This window comes from Schistocerca nitens, chromosome 4 (genome assembly GCF_023898315.1).
Source record: "Schistocerca nitens isolate TAMUIC-IGC-003100 chromosome 4, iqSchNite1.1, whole genome shotgun sequence".
Classification (NCBI taxonomy): domain Eukaryota; kingdom Metazoa; phylum Arthropoda; class Insecta; order Orthoptera; family Acrididae; genus Schistocerca; species Schistocerca nitens.
This window is the reverse complement of record NC_064617.1, coordinates 690,579,284-690,599,256: the sequence shown is the minus strand read 5'-3', so window position 1 is coordinate 690,599,256 and position 19,973 is coordinate 690,579,284. Positions and strand designations below refer to the sequence as shown.

At 40.2% G+C, this 19,973-nt stretch overlaps 1 protein-coding gene across 5 annotated transcripts in view; it reads left to right on the top strand.

Moving 5' to 3' along the window:
* The window catches only part of LOC126251908 (leucine-rich repeat flightless-interacting protein 2), a 248,750-nt gene that overhangs the window by 211,125 nt on the left and 17,652 nt on the right, over positions 1-19,973 (top strand). For all 5 annotated transcript variants that reach the window (XM_049952635.1, XM_049952637.1, XM_049952633.1 and 2 more), the window contains 2 exons: positions 867-1,052; positions 19,828-19,907. In XM_049952635.1, the coding sequence (XP_049808592.1) occupies positions 867-1,052; positions 19,828-19,907 (266 nt within the window). The remainder of the gene's footprint in view (positions 1-866; positions 1,053-19,827; positions 19,908-19,973) is intronic.

The following is a 19,973-nucleotide window of genomic DNA, read 5'->3' as shown; positions in this document are numbered from 1 at the left end:
TTTTGTTCATCATTATTTTCCCTGTATTTGTTACATGTATGGCTATTGACTATGTATGAGTTTTACTGCTTTTCTATAATTATGTCCAAACAGTTACATATTGTTAGACCTTTGTCCAATGCAATCATAAGCAATTATTGAACGTTACGGATGCTGTAGCAGTTGGAATAAATGTACGCACTTGTGCCCATCGCCAATGGGTTTTATGTAAATAAAAGTTGTACAAATCCTTTACTAACATGAAATTTGTACGTAAACGTTCAAACAAAAAGAAGTTGGTTAAATAAAAATAAAATAATGATCCTGCTGGGGGCGAACCCGGGACCTTGTATTTCTCGTGTCTAGCCTTCTACCCCCAGACCATGCCGCCCGATAAGGCAACAGCCTTTAATATGTAACCTTATAGCCATATGCTTACAACATGAAACATACGTTTGGCAACACCGCCCTTCACAGGCCGTTTGAATCTGAGTGCAAAATGACACGATTGGCTAGCTTCTAAGCTACGTATCTCGGAAATGGTGCAACGTATCGCATTTTTTTCTTAACATTTATGTCTCAATACAATCTGCCCTACAACATCACGACACATTTTCTGACCACCCTGTATATCAAATATTGGCATTTGTTGCCGTATTTTAAAGTTAAAGATTAAATATATCAACATAGATTTATGTCCAATTAACTGGAGTTAACACTGTGCCTAGGTTAGTCTTATTATTGGTTCTATAAGGACAGTTGCTAAACATGGGAAGAGTAAGAAGAGTACTTACCTATCTACTGTGTAAGCAATATCAGTTTTTGTAGCCATAACTACAAATGTATTAATGTGTGTAGCTCAGACAGTGTTTATAAAATGTTGTCAGATGTACGACTGCGTCGGATAGCAGAGGAACGCAATGAGCTGCTGGATGAGGTGCGTCATCTCAAGTTGGAGCTCGAGGAGTCACGCAGCCGTCAGCATAAAGTGTCGGGGTTGGGTACAGGATTGACAAATTCTGTTGCCAGCCTGAATGGGCCAGACACTTCGGGTATAGCTGCAGATCTGCAGAGTAAGCTTAAAATGCTCTGAAAACATACTATAAAAATGTAGGAATGAAGGAGACCACTCACTGAATAGCCGAAGCGTCAAGTCACTGATGTAGCAGACATAAAAGAGAAAGAAAACGGGCTAGCTTTCGGAATAAATCTTTTGATGAGCTAAAGTATAAAAACACACACACACACACACACACACACACACACACACACACACACACACTCTTTATTTCTCTTTTGTGTGTGTGCTATCGGCATCTCAGTGTTTCTGCTATTAAGTGAGTGGTCTCCTTTACTCCTAAATAATTTACATTTTGCAAGAATTTTCATTACTATACTTAATGACAATATAATGTCTTTGACTCACGGTATGTTGATAATGTTGTTTGCGTTGTAGCGTCCAACTAAATTTGGCAAATCTTGTAGAATTCAGTTTTCAGAACATCTGATTGTAGTACATCGAAAGGTTAGGCACTCATTACTTTCTAAGAAGGTATGTGATCTTGTATATTTCAATTCATTACTTCCAAGGCTAATAATTTTTTGGGACAATTTATATGTTCAGGGAAAAAGCTCTTATCAGAGAAAAATGAGCAATTTGAGAGAACATTCTAGAGAAGTGCTTAACATTTAGGAGAGGGCTGGGCACAAGAGGAGCCCACCTAACAGCTCACAATCACTATTGGCTGATCTCCCACTCTGAGGGCACAATGCACAAACCACTTGATTAGGGGAAAACATCCAGTAGTGACTGCAGCTGTTCACTTAATTTCAAAATGTTGTACATTTCTAATTTTGTAGTCACAAAAAGAACATACACATAAAATAATAATCAAAGAAAATGTGGACATTACTCCCAAGCTTGATTCCTTTAATTTAATTATTGTAAAAAGACTTTCACCCAAGAATGGGATTCTGAATACACTGCAGATTCAAGCAGTTATTTTGAACAGTGGCAGGAACTGTTCATGAGGAAAATTGTTGTAGATGATTTCTGAATTTTCTGCAGTGTGAAACCTGTCTGTCACCATACTATTATACTGTACATCAAGAACTTCAACTGAATTTCTGAAGGTGTATTTTCAGTGTATGCTGCAAAAAGTGTTTCAAAAATCTATATGCATAAAAATGCAAATGTATGTTTGTGCAAAATTGTGTACCTCCTTAAGTTCTTCAACAATTTCAGAGCTGAAATTTTAACACAATGCTGCATTCAGTTACATGAGTTTTTATATACCTTTTTTAAATATGTATGATATAGAAGGTGATTCAAAGATACATTTACAAACTGACATGGCACTTTGGGCATACAACAATAATCAGTAATTGCGTAGGAACTGGGGTACACAAAGGCCATCCGAGGCTACTAAATGCTGTTGAAGTTATTTAGTCACATACCTCAAATGGACACCAACTACAGGAGATGCTCAAAGTTTTGTCCAGATGCATCGAGATACGCCTGACATCAATACTGCATTGAATGGCGCACCCTCTCAAAGATACCTGGTGGTGTATCTCAAAGACACCCTGCTGCCACAACAATCCTGCCCACTAGGTCTTCCAGTGATGTAAGGCCCTTCAGATATCCCCACAGGAAAAAGTCTGTTGGGGTCTGATTGGGTGATCGTCGTGGTCATGTGACTGGCCCATCTGGACCAATCCAGCAGCAAAGAAAGGTTGACTGCTTATGTTCCCTCATTTGAAATGTGCTGAAATCGAATGTGACAACGAATAGGCATGGGAACATCATTCAGCATGTCCGGCAGAACCTCTTGTAGGAATACGAGATATGTATGACCATCAAGTCAAACTGGGGGAATGTATAGTCAAATTAAATCGACTCCAATGATGGCAGCCCACATGTTAAGGATAAATTTGCATTGTGAGGTATGCATACATATAGAATGTGGGTTCACAACTGCAGGTTGTGAACGTTCATCACACCCTCAAGTGAGAATTCAGCCTCATTGGTGAAGGGGACACTCACTGTGAAGCTTCGGTCTGCAGCATATTCCACAGAAACCACTGTGCAAATCTCATGTGTTTGTTGTAGTCCCACCTTGCAATTTCTGGACGTGCTGATGCAGTCCTTCACTGTGTATAATCTGCCAGACGGAGGTTGGGGGGCCATGGGTGGATTGGGATACATCTCATTTAATTGTTGAGAGCATATGTTGAACCCTTTTGAGAACACTTTCTTCTTTAGCAACTGTCTGTGTTGTTTGTTGGCGACCAGCATCCGGCTTATACACGTGGAAAGAGCCGGTTTCAAACAATAGGTGATGCAGGTTGTGAAAATAATGTGTGGCATGGCACCTTTATATGTGTTGCACAATACAATCGCCTCTTACCCATTGCAGTTGGTCGTGTCGTAAACAATATGATCTGAGTATATTAATTGGCTTTAAAACTTTGACGTTTATTTTATCATATTTTGTCAGCAGGTTGATGTGATACAGAACACTGTTCTTGTTTCTTCTTGCTGGATACCAACTTCTTTCAAACTTTTTATTTCCTTGCCAAAGCAACAACACTAGACCTGTGACCAATAAATGCAATAGCTCCATCTGTAGTAAGTGTTGAAAGTTTTTCTCAGAGAAATCCATGTTTGATGATGATGATGATATTGATGATGATCATTTTGCTAAGTGGCCTGATGCAAGTCTTTCAACTTGATGCCATTTTGGTGAGTTACATGTTCCTAACCTACCTCAGTTATCCAACTGAGGAGAAGGGACATAGTTTAATGTGGAATCCAAACCATGTGTTGTTTCTGGCAACTCCTTCCGTTGTTGAGTGATCAGGACTAGATTAAGACAAAGACTGAAAAATCTGGTGGCTTGTCTGAGATTTGATACCACCTACTCTCAGTTCCCTGGCATGCGCTTTACCCTCAGACCACCAGGCCCATTTAATATGGAAGTAAATATGTGATTGGCTATAGTTGTGCCACACATTGGGACAGTTGAGGAGTTCCTACATCATGTTAATGTTAGCATCAATTTACCTCTCAAATATGGCAAGTTGAATAACAGTACTTTTATCCAAAGGCAAAGGGAAAAAATCTCTATTCGTATTTTTCCGCGTCATTTGCTATTTCATCAATACATCTATAAACTGTTCTCCCTGAAAGAGATGTATTATCATCACCTTTCTCCCCGTTATGTCTTAGTTCAAGAGGTTTGGCTTTCATTTCTTGAGTAATCAAACTGATGACTAATTTATCATGAAGCAGTTGGAAATGTTGCTTCAAATTATACTTTGTGTCATAATAATTTTATATTACAATGTGAAAATTGAGAGTTTCTGTGTTTCAATAAAAACAGTTGTGTATTTCCCACTGTGGGTTGGTGCAAGAGGATTAATTATATTTTCATTTTGAGGATCTTAGCTACTCCTCAGTTATTTTGTTCTCTCTAGTTCTGTCTTGTTACTGCATACAAAACCTTAATGTAGACAATGCTGACGACGTAAGATTAATAGGCCATATTGCTGTGATGTGTCACTTTGAAACAAACTGTGATAGAACTCCTGGCTGAGAGAGTGGTGGAGCCGGCCGTAGTGGCCGAGCGGTTCTAGGCGCTCCAGTCTGGAACCGCGCGACCGCTACGGTCGCAGGTTCGAATCCTGCCTCGGGCATGGATGTGTGTGATGTCCTTAGGTTAGTTAGGTTTAAGTAGTTCTAAGTTCTAGGGGACTGATGACCTCAGAAGTGAAGTCCCATAGTGCTCAGAGCCATTTGAACCATTTTTGAGAGAGTGGTGGGGAGCCAGAGGCAGGTTGTGCAAACCTCTGCAGGCATGCAATCCCACATTATTATACTTAGCCAGTCCTGATGTAGAGAATTATTTCTCCATTTGCACGTAATACATTAAAGCTTGCTCAAAAGGAAGTCACCTGGGACTAAAATAATTTCCCAAATTGGACAAGTTTCCGGATTACACAAAACTCACTGGGCTACATAAAATTTGTCAGGTATCATGCACAAAAATACAGTAAAAATTTTAAAATAATGCATATACTGTATTTATGTACCTTCACTACAGCACAGTAGATGCTCATTTACTCTATGTTGGACAGTAGAACGCTGGACTATTACACTAATTGGTAATTAACATGGCATTTCTATATTTTTACTCTAACTTTAAATTCATTTATTATTGTATGTACGCGCATATTATTCCCATGTGTATTTCATTTACATTTCTCTTTTTTCACCACATATCATGGAGGGAAACTTGTTTTAATTTCCTGTTCAAAATTGTTTTTTCTAGGCAATTTTTTTGTTTTTTCTAGCTAATTTTTTGCACCATACAATAGTTCCAACAAGTTGGGAGAATTCATGTGTGCTGCAAATTGTGTAACATCGATTATGCATGGAATCGCTCCTTCAGGCGTATTAATTTTTCTAGGGACATCATTTTGCTCATCTTCTTCTTCCTCATCATCTGTGTTGCAGATTTCTATTAAATCTGTTGCTGAAGTGAAAGTGGAGTGAGTTGACAGAAAGTCATCACTTCGAATGTAATCATCTGCACTGCATGAAATGTTTTGTATTTCCATTAATTCAGCAATTGCTGCTGCATTTTCTTGAACTTCGATGGCCACAGAAGCATCTTGTTTTCGACCCTCAAACCCTGAAGCACTTGGTGACAGTTTCGGGTTTTATTTCCTTTACTTCCAAGCCAATCCAATTAACTGCATCGAGGACAGAAACTGATCGTGCAAGAGCATACGCACTTTCGGCTTCTTCAACACTAAGAATAGGAGACTGCATCAGTAATCGCCTATAACGACACTTGAATGTGTAAATAACCCCCTGGTCCACGGATTGTGGGAGGCTGGTTGAACCTGGTGGGAACCAAGTCAATTTTATGTTTGATAACGTTTCTTTGGGGTTGCTTCGCTGTGTGACTGGAAGCTTACTGATGTCTGTGTTTTTGAAATAACACAGTTTTGCCGCCCTTATTGTCACCAGTGGTTTCTCCATTTCACTTAACGTGTTTCCACACAGCGGAACAGTGAGTCTTTCCTTGGAAATTTTTCGGCCGGTGCACTTTTCACCTCGAATTGCTTGCGATTTTGAAGGCAGTGCACAATAAAACAGTCCCATTTCATCGGCACTGAACACGTCTTTCGGGTCATAATTCACAATTAAATTGGACAGTATTGGCTTCCATTCTGTTGCTATACTTTCCTGCACATCCTTAGCTTCCCCACACAGTTCATTCCACACGATATTGTGCCTAGCTTTGAAACTGTTTGGCGATCCTGTAGATGTCTTAAATTCCATAATTCCAAGCTCTTTAGGGACTCTCAGTGCCTCACTCTGCAACATGAGTCCAGATAAAGATAAGTTTTTTTGCCAGCCCACTTACGGAACATTCCCACACTATTTCGTTAATTTCTTCATTTCTGGTCTTCTTCGCCTTTCTTTTTTCTGCCCGTTCCCTTTCACATATTGCAGCAGTGTGTTGGTAGATGTGCAACGGTGTTCCTGTATGCGCTGGCATGTGTCGATAATGAGGAAAACGAGAAAGCTGGCAGAGTGCTGATGAACGAACCATGTCCTTTGATGTACTGTACAGACAGTGAGCGTAACTTATTCGTTGTTGCACGGAACGGCACGGTTTTAGGTCCACACCAGCAGCGCTGCGCTGCACTGGACCTCTTTTCTTGGTTTTGCACCGCTTAACAGATGTGTTAAAAGTAACATCCTTATAGACTCATGAATAATAAATGAACTGTAATACAATAGTACTGTATAGGCTCTTTTCCACATTATGCAATGAACTATGAAGGATGTTCTAAGATTTGCTTTCCATTTCTGCATTAGGCACATTCTGCTTTACACAAAAAATCAGAAACTGCACTGAATGTGATGGAACTGAAATACTTGTATGATTCGGGCAGATTTCTGAATTATACATGTGCTGATTTGAGCAAGTTTTACTGTAATAATAATAATAATAATAATAATAATAATAGTAATAATAATAATAATCATCATCATCATCACCATCATAATTGCACAATATGCACTCACGATGAATTGCATTAGAGATAGGAGCTTTGTGTTCATAACAAAGCAGCTATTGTCACAGCAAATTGCATGTCACATGATTGGTATGGTGGCACATGTCTTAGTAGCCATCGGTAGCACAACAATGACAATTTCTGATTCCAGCACATTTGTGCATGGCTGGATTGTGCATCGAAAATGCATTTTTCACTTCTTCTCTGAGATTTTTCAGGCAGCTTCTCCATTCTTTTACATCTTCATGTACTTAATTGTTGATGAACTACCAGTTCTTAGAAAAGCATTAGAAATTTCAAAGAACTACTCACCATGGCAGTGTTTTAGCAAACACTGCTTTTGTCACTTTGAAGTACAGAAGTGGAAGCCGGCCGGTGTGGCCGAGCGGTTCTAGGCGCTTCAGTCCGGAACCGCGCGACTGCTACGGTCGCAGGTTCGAATCCTGCCTCGGGCATGGATGTGTGTGATGTCCTTAGGTTAGTTAGGTTTAAGTAGTTCTAAGTTCTAGGGGACTGATGACCACATATGTTAAGTCCCATAGTGCTCAGAGCCATTTGAACAGAAGTGGAATGCTTATATATTGGGTGTCCCACTTACCTTGACCACCCTAAATAACTGTTTGTCCAGATGCAAATTACAAAGTGTTTCAAGCAAATGTTCTTTAGCCATCAGGGGGACATCAATTAGCATGATTGCCTTCGTTGTAGCTTTGTTTTTTACAAAGATATGAACAGTGGTATGACTTCTTTAAATGGCACCCTGAAATTTTTATTCAGTAATTCATTTCCTCTCCTAGGGACCTATTCAAAAATGTATCACAGTGTACCATTCACTGACACACAACGTTAGTAGTTACATAACACAACACTGACTTTGAGCCCGGAATCACAAACTTGTGCACTTGCTGGAGTTGTCAGAAAACAAATGAAAACCAAGTGAAAACACAACACAAAACTGACTTTGACCCTCCTGCACCATTGCCCGGGTGTAGAACATTCAAAGGTGCTCAGGGTGGTGGCCTCGTCACCAGTTGCCATCGTACCACCAAGTGTCCTCTGTAATACATTTCTGGATATCAGAATGAAATTTTTAACCCTGCAGTGGAGCATGCACTGATTTCAAACTTCCTGACTGATTAAAATAGTGTGCTGCGCCAGGACTCAAATCTGGGACCTTTGCCAGGAAGTTTTGTATCTGGATATGTTTAGCTTGGCTACTGGCCTGCTACATGGAGAAAAACTTGAATCTTTACCCTTTTACTGCTGTGGACATGTGTGTACATCCCTCTCCACCATTCCCTAGATGCTGTCGACATTTACACTTGTGCTACTTGTGTTTCCCTGCAATGCTATTGACTTCTGTGTGTCTGTGTGCATCTTGAGCTGCCGATCTCTCACTGCTGCGGATGAGTTACTTCTATATCTCAATGAAGAAAAAGGTTTTGAGTATGCTATCACTTGCAAAAAATGTTGTTTCGATATCTCAAATATGAGGGGGTTTCGGGGGGGGGGGGGATAAATTAAACACTGGAATGACATTGACATGAGCGGAGCTTATGTTGTACTCATTTCTGCCACTAGGCATGTATAGCGCAAGTCATTGCCAGTTCAGTGCCGCCTGTGTTGTCGACCTGGCTTGTTTTGTTCATCTGCAGTGATTGTTTTTGCTAGTGCTGTTTTGTTCTTGTTTCGTTTTTTATGACTGCGAGTTTAAGTGAACAAAGAGCAATTGTCAAATTTTGTTTTCTACTCAGTAAAAATACTGCTGAAAGTGTTTTAACGTCGAAAACAGCTTACAAAGATGACGCTATGGCAAAAACTCTAGTGTATGAGTGGTTCACCCGTTTTAAAAATGGCAACGTGTTGATTGATGACCAACCTCGTTCTGGATGTCCATCAACTGCCCAATCGATGAAAATATTGGAAAAATTCGAGAGCTTGTGCTCACAGACCGTTGACAGAGGACTGATCAACTGTGAGAGATTATTGGGGTATCTTGGAGCTTGGTTCAGTGAATTTTATAGGAAGATTTGGGAATGAAAAGGGTTGTTGCCAAGTTTGTTCCTCGTGTTCTGACTGACAATAAAAAGAAACATCGAGTTGAAACCTGTCCTGCTTTGAAACAACAGCTTGAAACTGATCCAGATTTTCTGTCAAAGGTCATTACTGGTGACGAGTCATGGTGCTATGGTTACGACCCAGAAATAAAGCAACAGTCAAGCCAATGGAAGATGTCATTGTCACACCATTAAAAAAAATGTCATGGCAAATCAAATATCAAAACAATGTTGATTTTTCTTTTTTGATGCCAAGGGCATAGTTCATTCAGATTTTGTTCCCCCATTTCAGACCATCAATAAAACCTTTTATTTGGAAGTGTTAAAAAGATTGCACAATAGTGTTCATCAAAAAAGACCTGATTTGTGGCAGACAGGAGACTGGTTCTTCCACCATGACAGTGCATCTGCACACACAATCATCTCAATTAAACATTTTTTAGCTAAAAATAGTGTGCTTTCACTGCCCCCCTCACCTTACTTGCCTGACCTGATTCTGTGCAACTTTTCCTTATTTTCACTCATGAAAAGAGGCATGAAAGGACACCAATCTGACAAAATTGAAAAGATCAAGGAAAAAATGTGGGAGCAGCTGTGAGCCATTTCTGATGATGACTATAAAAAATGTTTCGAACGGTGGAAGCACCAATGTGAGAAATGTATTAGTTGTGATGGAGAGTATTTTGGAGGTTTTTTGTAAACAATTTGAAAATATATAGGTTTTAAAAAAACGTGCGACCAACCATCTGGATACGATAATCAGTAACTTTGGAATGGAATAAGATATCATTCTGCTTTGAATTTTAAATGAAATTTCAGTATCTGCCTACATTTCATATCGCAATTTACATCATAAAATGAACCATAAACAAAGTTTACACAATGTGTTTTTAACTCTGTACACACTTCAAAATTTTGTCCAATCTTTTACTTACTTTGATACTGTGCAGTAACTATGATGAATAATGAAAAGAAATTTGGTCCTTTACTAAGCAAAGATATATCAGACTGTAAGATGTCCAAAACCAGATTTTTTCAGCTCATATTTAAAAAAAAAAAAAAATGGATGATAAGTGTTTCATAGTGGTCGGAATGCCATCTCTCAGCTTGCTCAAAACAGAATTCTGAGAACACGTCTGTAGCAGCGGAAGGGTTAAACAGAAAAATTTGGAGTTACAAGAAAGCATTATATGATGCATCACAGATGGAGGAGGTTGATAAGAGAGTCTTAGGGATGTGATGGTACATGAATTTTTCCCTGTACCACTTTTTATCTCTGTGGTTTTAACAGATGACATTTTTATGCTTTTAGGTTGTGTTACTAGGAAATAGATGCGCGCACACACACACACACACACACACACACACACACACACACACACACACACACCAGGTATTTACTATTAGAAAGATTGTATGGCAAAGCATACCCAACGTGTTTTGAACTTTTGTCACTGAGTTTGAGAATGAATAAGATATCGTGTCGTATTGTAAGGTTGAGTATAAATATGTTATGAAATCCTTGAATCTTAAATTGTTGGTCTTGGAGCAGTGGGTTATGCTTTAGGTAATTGTTTTTAAAGTTTGGGGTAATTTTAGCTACAACTACACACTTTATAATGTGATTGTAAACTCATTAATTCATAGGCACCTCTGTCATATCTGTGTATTTTTATGTTACACTTGGATGTTCAATGTACATCGTTGAAACTACAAATGTGCATTAGTTCTGCATTTCATGTCTTTTGAATGTTTATCTTTTTCTGTAAATTCTCCATGATTCTGCAATTTCACAAACACAACTGAATATTGTCAATCCAGGATGTAGACTAGTGAGCAAGTGCTCTAGGAATATAAATGGAAATTCTTTACCAGTTCTCTTTGTTTGACAAGCGGAGGCTGTCTTGCTGCCACAAGGCTCACCAGCATTTGACGATCATAGTTCACATCATGGGTGACCTTTATACATATGTAACAACAATGGCTGTTCTGTGCACATTAGTGTGTCGTAGAAGCACATACCGTTATTGCAGTCAACTTGTTTCAGTTATGTGGCATCAGTGTAGTTTATTAAAAATTTTGTGCTTCTGTTGGTTCTGAAGCTGTTTTGCTTTTGTGAAGATGGAAGCAATTAGAAACATAGAAACTCTGTTTTGGACAGTGCTTCTGAATTTAGTGACTTTTCTGCTGCTGCTGATGATGATGATAGTTCTTCAAAGGTGTAACCAGCATACTATGACTGTATGAATGAAAATAGGATGGAAAGTGCAAAAAGTGAAGATGATGTGCCATGAACTGCAGAGAACATACTAATCATGAACAATATTAGTAAAGTAAAAGATGGAAACACCATGTGAGTGGACCAGATTTCTAAAGTACATAGGGCCTGTGTTCTGCAAAATTACAGAAAAGACAAATGTGTGAAAAAATAAGATAAAACTGTACTTAAACAAGAATAGCTGTGCAAAATTGCTATATTCTGTGAAGCAATGAGCAGGGAAATTTACATTAATTGCATGGTTTTAAAATTTCACCGATGACACAAACAGTGAGCCAAATGATGCACAGAAGAAGACCTGGTCCATTATTATGCACTATCCAGCAAAATTTTCATAGATTTATTTACTAGTCTGGGATACTGCATTGGGAAAAGCCTGTTGAAATTTAGAAAGCAATTCAATTATATGCAGTGCAACAGGTTGAAATGTGCTGGGTTTGATATAAAATGTAACAAAATCTAGGTAGGGGCCTTCCAGCAAATATCGGTCTCAGTGATAAACATGTGTGAACTATTTTTTGAGAAAGGAAATAAACTGTTTTGACACATATAAAACTCTTCTGGCGTATAGACTTCCATAAAATTTTGCGCAACCTGCTTGATGTCGGTAACATGCTGCCGCAATATTTCAGTGCAGAGCCTTGCCATAATACTCTACACAAAATATTGTGACAGCAAGTTACTGACATAAAGCATGTTGCCTGAAATTTTATGGAACTGTTTTTAAACATTCAGAAGAATAACAAGCCACTCAGTGAATGTGGTTGAATCTTTGTGCCCTAATGGTAAGATGTCCCTACTAACATCTTGAAGAAAAAGCTTGACAAGCTTTCTTTGAAATTTGGTCTGTATATCACATTTTGTGCTTCAGCACAAAACAACTGACGCCTTAGGCACAAGGAAATTCAGAAGGAAGCAAAGTCAAACACAAAGATGTAAAAAATCCAAAGAGAGCTCTACACTATCATAGCAGTAATTGAAGTATGTTTGCAAGGTCAAATCACTCCTCTTGTTTCCACTGATGCTGTGCTCTGTGACACGCATAGAAAAATCTTTTTCTGAGTACTGTACATATTTATGTTGAATGTCTGCACTGTGTATCACTATATCACTAATTCACAGACCAGATGAAAACGGATTATCCCAGATTTGTTTGTGAACATTTTGAGTTTGTTACTACTGTCAGCAAATGCTACGGGATATATAACAAGCGGACGACCTGCCTTAGGTTATACATCTTTGTGACTATAATTGGCTCATTTTCCAATACATATGCCACAAACATAGAAGTACACAGCTGAGAATTAGTTGAAACAGCGTGCTAATGCAAAAAATGTGGAGAACATCTTCATTTACCAGGCTGTTCCCCCACCTCCAAGACACTGTGGCATGGTTTGTAGGTGGAAGTATCTGACAGCTGGCGGGAGTCCTTCTGCCACATAATCCTTGCGGTTCAAAACAACAGTGGTGGAGCTTTTGTCAGCAGGTAGGATTGCAGTTATCAGATTCCAGTAATCCAGCAGGATCTCCAGTCACTACTCAAATCCTTAGGCCCATCCCAGAACCTCTCCCCAGAGTCCATCTCTCTACTTACCCCTACCACTCCCTGCACTCCCACCTTCTACATGCTTCCTAAAGTCCTTAAACCCAACCAACCAGGACACCCCGTTGTGGCTGGTTACTGTGCCCCCACTGAGACAATCTCTGCTCTCGTAGACCAACACCTTCAACCTATTACCCGGAACCTATCCTCCTGTATAAAAGATACCAAGCATTTCTTGACCAACTGTCCAAAGTTCCTGTCCCTTTACCACACGGTACCCTGAGCATCACTATTGATGCCACCTCCCTGTACACCAACATTCCTAATACCCATGGCCTTACTTCTATCGAACACTGCCTTTCCAGGCGCCCTATGGATTCCAAACCAACAACCTTCTTCCTAGTCTCCATGACCAACTATATCCTCACCTACAATTACTTCTCCTTTGAAGGCATTACCTACAAACAAATCCGCGGTATGGCTATGGGCACCCGCATGGCACCATTCTATGCTAACCTATTCATGAGCCATCTAGGGGAATCCTTCCTAAAAACCGAGAATCCTGAACCACTCACCTGGATCATATTCATTGATGACATCTTTGCTATCTGGATTGAAGGTGAGTACACCCTATTCACATTCTTGCAGAACCTCAACAACTTCTCCCCCATTTGCTTCACCTGGTCCTTCTCAACCCTTCAAGCCACCTTCCTAGATGTTGACCTTCACCTCAGAGATGGCTACATCTGTACCCTTGTCCATGTCAAACCTACTAACCACCAGCAATACCTCCACTTCGACAGCTGCCACCCATTCCATACCAAGAAGTTCCCTTCCATACTGCCTAGCCATCCGTGGTCGTCACATCTGCAGTGACAAGCAGTCCATCTCAAAATATACCGAGGGTCTCACTGAAGCCTTCACTGACCGTAATTATCCTCCCATCCTTGCACAAAAACAAATCTCCTGTGCCTTCTCTTTCCAGTCTCCCACCACCTAAAGTCCCACAGTCCGGCCCCAGAGGAGCATTCCCCTCGTAAGTCAGTACCATCCGGGACTGGAGCAACTGAATTACATTCTCCATCAGGGTTTCGATTACCTCTCGTCATGTCCTGAAATGAGAAATGTCCTGCCCACTATCCTTCCCACCCCTCCTATCATGGTATTCTGCTGTCCACCGAACCTACACAATATACTTGTCCATCCTTACACAACTCCTGCTCCCAATCCCTTACCTCATGGCTCATACCCATATAATAGACCTAGATGCAAGACCTGTCCCATACATCCTCCTACCACCACTTACTCCAGTCCGGTCACTAACATCACCTATCCCATCAAAGACAGGGCTACCTGTGAATCCAGTCATGTGATTTACAAGCTAAGCTGCAACCTTGGTGCTGCATTCTATGTAGGTATGACAACAAACAAGCTGTCTGTCCGCATGAACGGCCACCAACAAACTGTGGCCAAAAAACAAGTGGACCACCCTGTTGCTGAACACGCTGCCAAACATGATATCCCTCATCTCAATGACTGCTTCACAGCCTGTGCCATATGGATCCTTCCCACCAACACCAGCTTTTCTGAATTGCACAGGTGGGAACTTTCCCTGTAATACATCCTATGTTCCCGTAACCCTCCTGGCCTCAGCCTTCATTAGTCACTGTCCTCACCCATCCAGCCCCATCCCTGTTCCCATTCCAGCACTGCACAGTCGTCATTTCACCGCCACATCCAATCTTTTAATTTCTTTTTATTTCCCTCCTTCCCGCTACTTACCCCCACCCCCCTCCGCACTTTCTCTCCTGCCCTCCATCTAAACTGCAACACCTCACGGTCTGCCACTCCCACCATACTATCCCTCCCCCTCCCCGCCCCAGCCACCTCCTTACCCCCAGCCAGTCGTCACTCCCATTGTGCACTGGTGTTGCTGCTCACAGTGTGGTTTCAGCTCTCTGTGACTGCAATGTGTGTGCAAGTTGCGTTTGCGTGCGCACACGTTTGTGTATGTGTGTGTGTGTGTGTGTGTGTGTGTGTGTGTGTGTGTGTGTGTGTGTGTGTGTGTACTGCTGACAAAGGCCTTAATGGGCGAAAACTATAATTGTGTGAATCTTTTTGTTGTGCCTATTGCGACTCAGCATCTCCTCTATATGGTGAGTAGCCACTTTCCTTCTCTGGTATTGTTACTGTTTTATTCTTAATATTTAATAATTTTTTGTAAAAAGTGTGTCTTTGCAATTCCCTTCCATTTTACCATTTCAAACTGGCTGTTACAATCAGTTGGTGGTGTTTGTTGAACCAAACCGAAATCTCAAGTCATATGTTCTGATTGCCATTTTCTGTGATTTTGTCTTATAACTTATTAAGAATGCCAATATTATTCATTTGATAGCGTAACAGACTTTTTCCCTCCTCATTCTTTCCAAAATTTAACTTCGCTCTGTTCATCTACTTCTACATCAATGTTCTGCAATCCACCTTACAAGGCATGGTAGATGGTGCCCCATACCACTGCTAGTCAATCCCTTTCCTGTTCCACTCGCAAATAGAACAAGGGAAAAACAACTATCTATGTGCCTCCGTATGAACCGTAACTTCTCATATATCTTATTTTTGCGGTCCTTATGTGCAATGTATGTTGGAGGCAACATCAAATGCCGGTTCCCTAATTTTTTCTGATACTATTCCTCAAAAAGAACATCTCCTTCCCTCCAGGGATGCCTTTTTAAGTTCCTGAAGTATCTCTCTAACACTTGCATGTTGTTCGAACCTACTAGTAAAAAATCTAGCAGCCCACCTCTGAATTTCCTCTTTGTCTTTCTTTAATCTGATCTGATATGGAACCCAAACACTTGAGCGATACTCAAAAATGGGTTGCACTACCATCCATTTATGTGTTGTCTCATTTATATATGAACCATAGTTTTCTGGAATTCTCCCAGTAAACCGAAGTCGACCATTCACCTTCCTACCACAATCCTCACATGCTTGTTCCATTTCATATCGCTTTGCAGCATCACACCCAAGTGTTTAAATGGCGTGACTGTGTCAAGAAGAAACCAACTAATGCTGTTACGAACATTATGGGTTTATTCTTCCTACTCATCCCCATTCACTTAAATTTTTCTACATTTAGCCTAGCTGCTATTCATCACACAAACTAGAAATTTTGTCTAAGTCATTTTGTATCCTCTTACAGTCACTCAACTTAGACACCATATCGTACACCACAGCATCATCAGCAAACAATTGTAGATTACTACCCTGCCCTGTCCACCATATCATTTATGTATATAGATAATAACAGCAGTCATTTCACACTTCCATGGGGCACTCCTGATAGTACTCTTGTCTTTGATGAAAATTAGCTGTCGAGGGCAACATAATGGGTTCTATAACTTAAGAAGTCTTGGAGCCACTTACATATCTGTGAACCTATTCTATATACTCATACCTTCTTTAACAGTCTGCTATGGGATGGGACACTGTGTCTGATGCTTTTGAGAAATTTAGAAATATGGAACCTGCCTTTGCAATTCATCCGTAGCTCGCAGTATTATCATGGGAGGAAAGGGCAAGCTGAGTTTCGCACAAGTGATTCTTTCTAAAACCATGCCGATTTGTGGACATAAGATTCTCAGTCTCAAGAATTTATTATTTATCGAACTGAGGCTATGTTAAAGGATTCTGCAGCAAACTGACATTATGGATATTGGCCTGTAATTTTCAGGGGCCGTTCTTTTCCCCTTCTTATACACAGGAGTCACCTGTGCTTTTCCAGTTGCTTAGTACTTTGTACTGGGTGAGAGAGTCGTGATAAATGCTAGCTAAGTAAGGGACCAATGCTGTAGAGTACTCTTTCAAAAACCAGTTGGGATTACTTCTGGACCTCATGGCTTATTTGTTTTCAACTCCTTCAGTTGTTTCTCTATGCCAGGAATGCTTATTACTATGTCATGCATACGGGAGTCTGTTTGATGGTCAAACGACTGTATGTTTGTATTATTCTCCTGCATGAACGATTTCTTGAATGTAAAATTTCAAACTTCGGCTTTGGCCATGCTATCTTCGACTGCCACACCAGACTTTCAACAAGTGACTGGGTGGAACACTTAGACACCCTTAGCAGTTTTATGTAGGATCAGAATTTTCTCAGATTCTCTGCCGGATTTTTTGCTGAGGTATGATGGTAATTGTAGTTGTATGTTTCACACATAGATCTTTTCACAGACATACAGCCTGCTAACCTTTGCTTCTCATCATTTGTGTGTTCCCTTTTGAATTGAGAGTGCAACAGCCTCTGATCCCTCAGCGTTTTTCTACTCTTGTTATTAAACTATGGTGGATCTTTTCTGTCCTTAATCAACTTACTAGGCACATAATTTTCTGGTCCGTGATTTACAACCTGCTTAAACTTTGTGCGTAATTCCCATATGTCCATCTTAATGGAAGTAAGTGATGTCAGTTCACTATCTGATGAGATACTAACAATGCTTGTCTGCTCTTTCTAGCTGAACACTTTCCTAGCCTTCCTGACTGATTTATTATTTTAGCTACAGGGTGTAAGATGTTTCCATTGTGCGTGGGCTGCCGAACTAGCTGCTCAAGACAAGTTTTCAAAAAACTTGTTCAGAAGTACTTTACACGAGTGTCTGCCTATACCCCCTATTACGAATCTATAGACATCTCAGTCTGTACTCGGGAGGTTAAAATTGCCTCGAGTTAGTAATGGATGATTTGGGTGTTTATTGACCAAAGACATTCTTTGAATGGCTCTAGAACTGTCACAGCAGAATTGTGTGGCTGGTAAAAACATCCAACAATGAAGAAGAAGAACAAGAACAAGAAGCAGAATCTTCACTTAAAATTTCCGTGCTAATAGGCTGTGATCGATGCATAAAACTCTCCCCCTGACGTTTCGTCTCCGACTGCAGGAGACATCCTCCGAGGTAAAGCAGTGAACTGCAAGGAGAACTCAAGGGAGCGCTGATTATATAGGCAGTACAGAGGGCACCACTGTCCATCATATGGCGTCGGCTATGAGACTATCTCTGGTAATGCCAACATACTTGATTGAAAGTAATCGATCGTCATGCTTCCAGTGCAACGCTGAATCCAATTTTATCCAATTTAACACCTTTGTCTTTCCTGTTAAAATTATTACGGTGTCAATCTTGATAGCCTCTCTATACAAACGTGCATAATAATTCGAGGTTTTAGATATGACGCTTGTCTCAAGGAATTTTATTTCAGGATTACCTTCCTGGTAAAGGTGTTCTGCTATGGCCAATTTATCTGTGTGACACAGGCAGCAATTCCTCTTATGTTCAACAAGATGGGTGTTCACACTTCTCTTTGTGGTGCTGATATAAACCTGTTCACAACTACAAGGAATTTTATATACCCCTGGTGCAGCCAAAGGGTGTCATGCATCTTTTGCCAATCTTAAATTTTCTTTTAGTTTTCTGGTGTGTCTGAAAATAGTGTCCACCCCATACTTGCTTAACGATTTCCCAATGCGGTCTGTGACCTAACTACTGAACGGAAGAAAAAGCTTGCCCTTGGGCAACTTGTTATTCGTTGTTGCTTCTGATTCTCTGCTTAGAGCAAAGTGCTCAATCTATATCCTTGCTAGAATAGCCATTTTTCGCAAAAGTGAAGTTGACTACAGTCAACTTTCGTGAAGAATGGCTATTCTAGCAAAGATATAGATAGAGCACTTTGCTCTAAGCAGAGAATCAGAAGAAAGGACAAACAACAGTTCTGTTCATTAGTAAGGTCACAGATTGCATTGGGAAAGTGTTAAGCAAGTATGGGGGGGAAACTATTTTCAGACCCACCAGGAAAATAAAAGAATATTTAAGATTGGCAAAAGATGCACGAAACCCTTTGGCTACACTGGGGCTATATAAAACTCCTTGTAGTTGTGAACAGGTTTATATCGGTACCACAAAGAGAAGTGTGAACACTTATCTTGTTGATCATAAGAGGAATTGCCACGTGGGTCACACGGATAAATCGGCCTTAGCAGAACATGTTTACCAGGAAGGTAACCACGAAATAAAATTCAATGAGATGAGCGTCATATCTAAAAGCTCGCATTATTATGCACGTGTGTTTAGAGAGGCTATCAAGATTGATAAACATCATAATAATTTTAACAGTAAAGACGAAAGTGTTAAACTGGATGAAATTGGATGTTGGCGTTGCACTGGAAGCATAACGATCGATTACTTTCAGTTGAGAATGTTGGCATTACCAGAGACAGTCTCATAGCTGATGCCATGTGATGGATAGTGGCGCCCTCTGTACTGCCTATACAATCAGCACTTCCTCGAGTTCTCTTCGCAGTTCGCTGCTTTACCTCGGAGGATGTCTCCCGCAGTCAGAGATGAAACGTCAGGGGAGAGTTTTATGCATCGACCATGGCCTATCAGCCCAGAAGTTTTAAGTGAAGACAATACTGGCCGTGAAACCCTGCATTGTATGATCAAGAAGAAGAATGCTAATTTTTGTCATGACGATGAGTTGTACGTTGGAAGTTCTCGGCCATACCTTCAGTTTTTTATGACTTTGTTATTGCATTAGAGATACAACAGAAACCCTTAGAGCTTCGAAAGCTTTGATGAAAATGAGGAAATGGTTAAAAGCCTTCCTCCTGAGAGGACTTGATCTACTGTGTGATTTTGCTCCTAAAACAATATATACATTTCTTTCAAACTGGAGAAGGCCTATCACGTATACGTTTTTGCCAGAAGGACAGACTGTAACATATAAACACAAAATGAGGTATGTGTTGCATATGTTTTTATGTGAAAACAATCTTAAAGTTGTTTAGTACACATTAAACAGCTAGCATGTGTTCTTTGCAGGAGAAGCAAATAAACAGCTGGGAGACTACAAGTTCAAGCTGCAAAAGGCTGAGCAAGATGTGTCAACACTGCAGGCAAATGTGAGTAGATAGCTGTTGATAAATGTTGTTCTGATACATATTCATACAACATGTATGGTAAAAGTA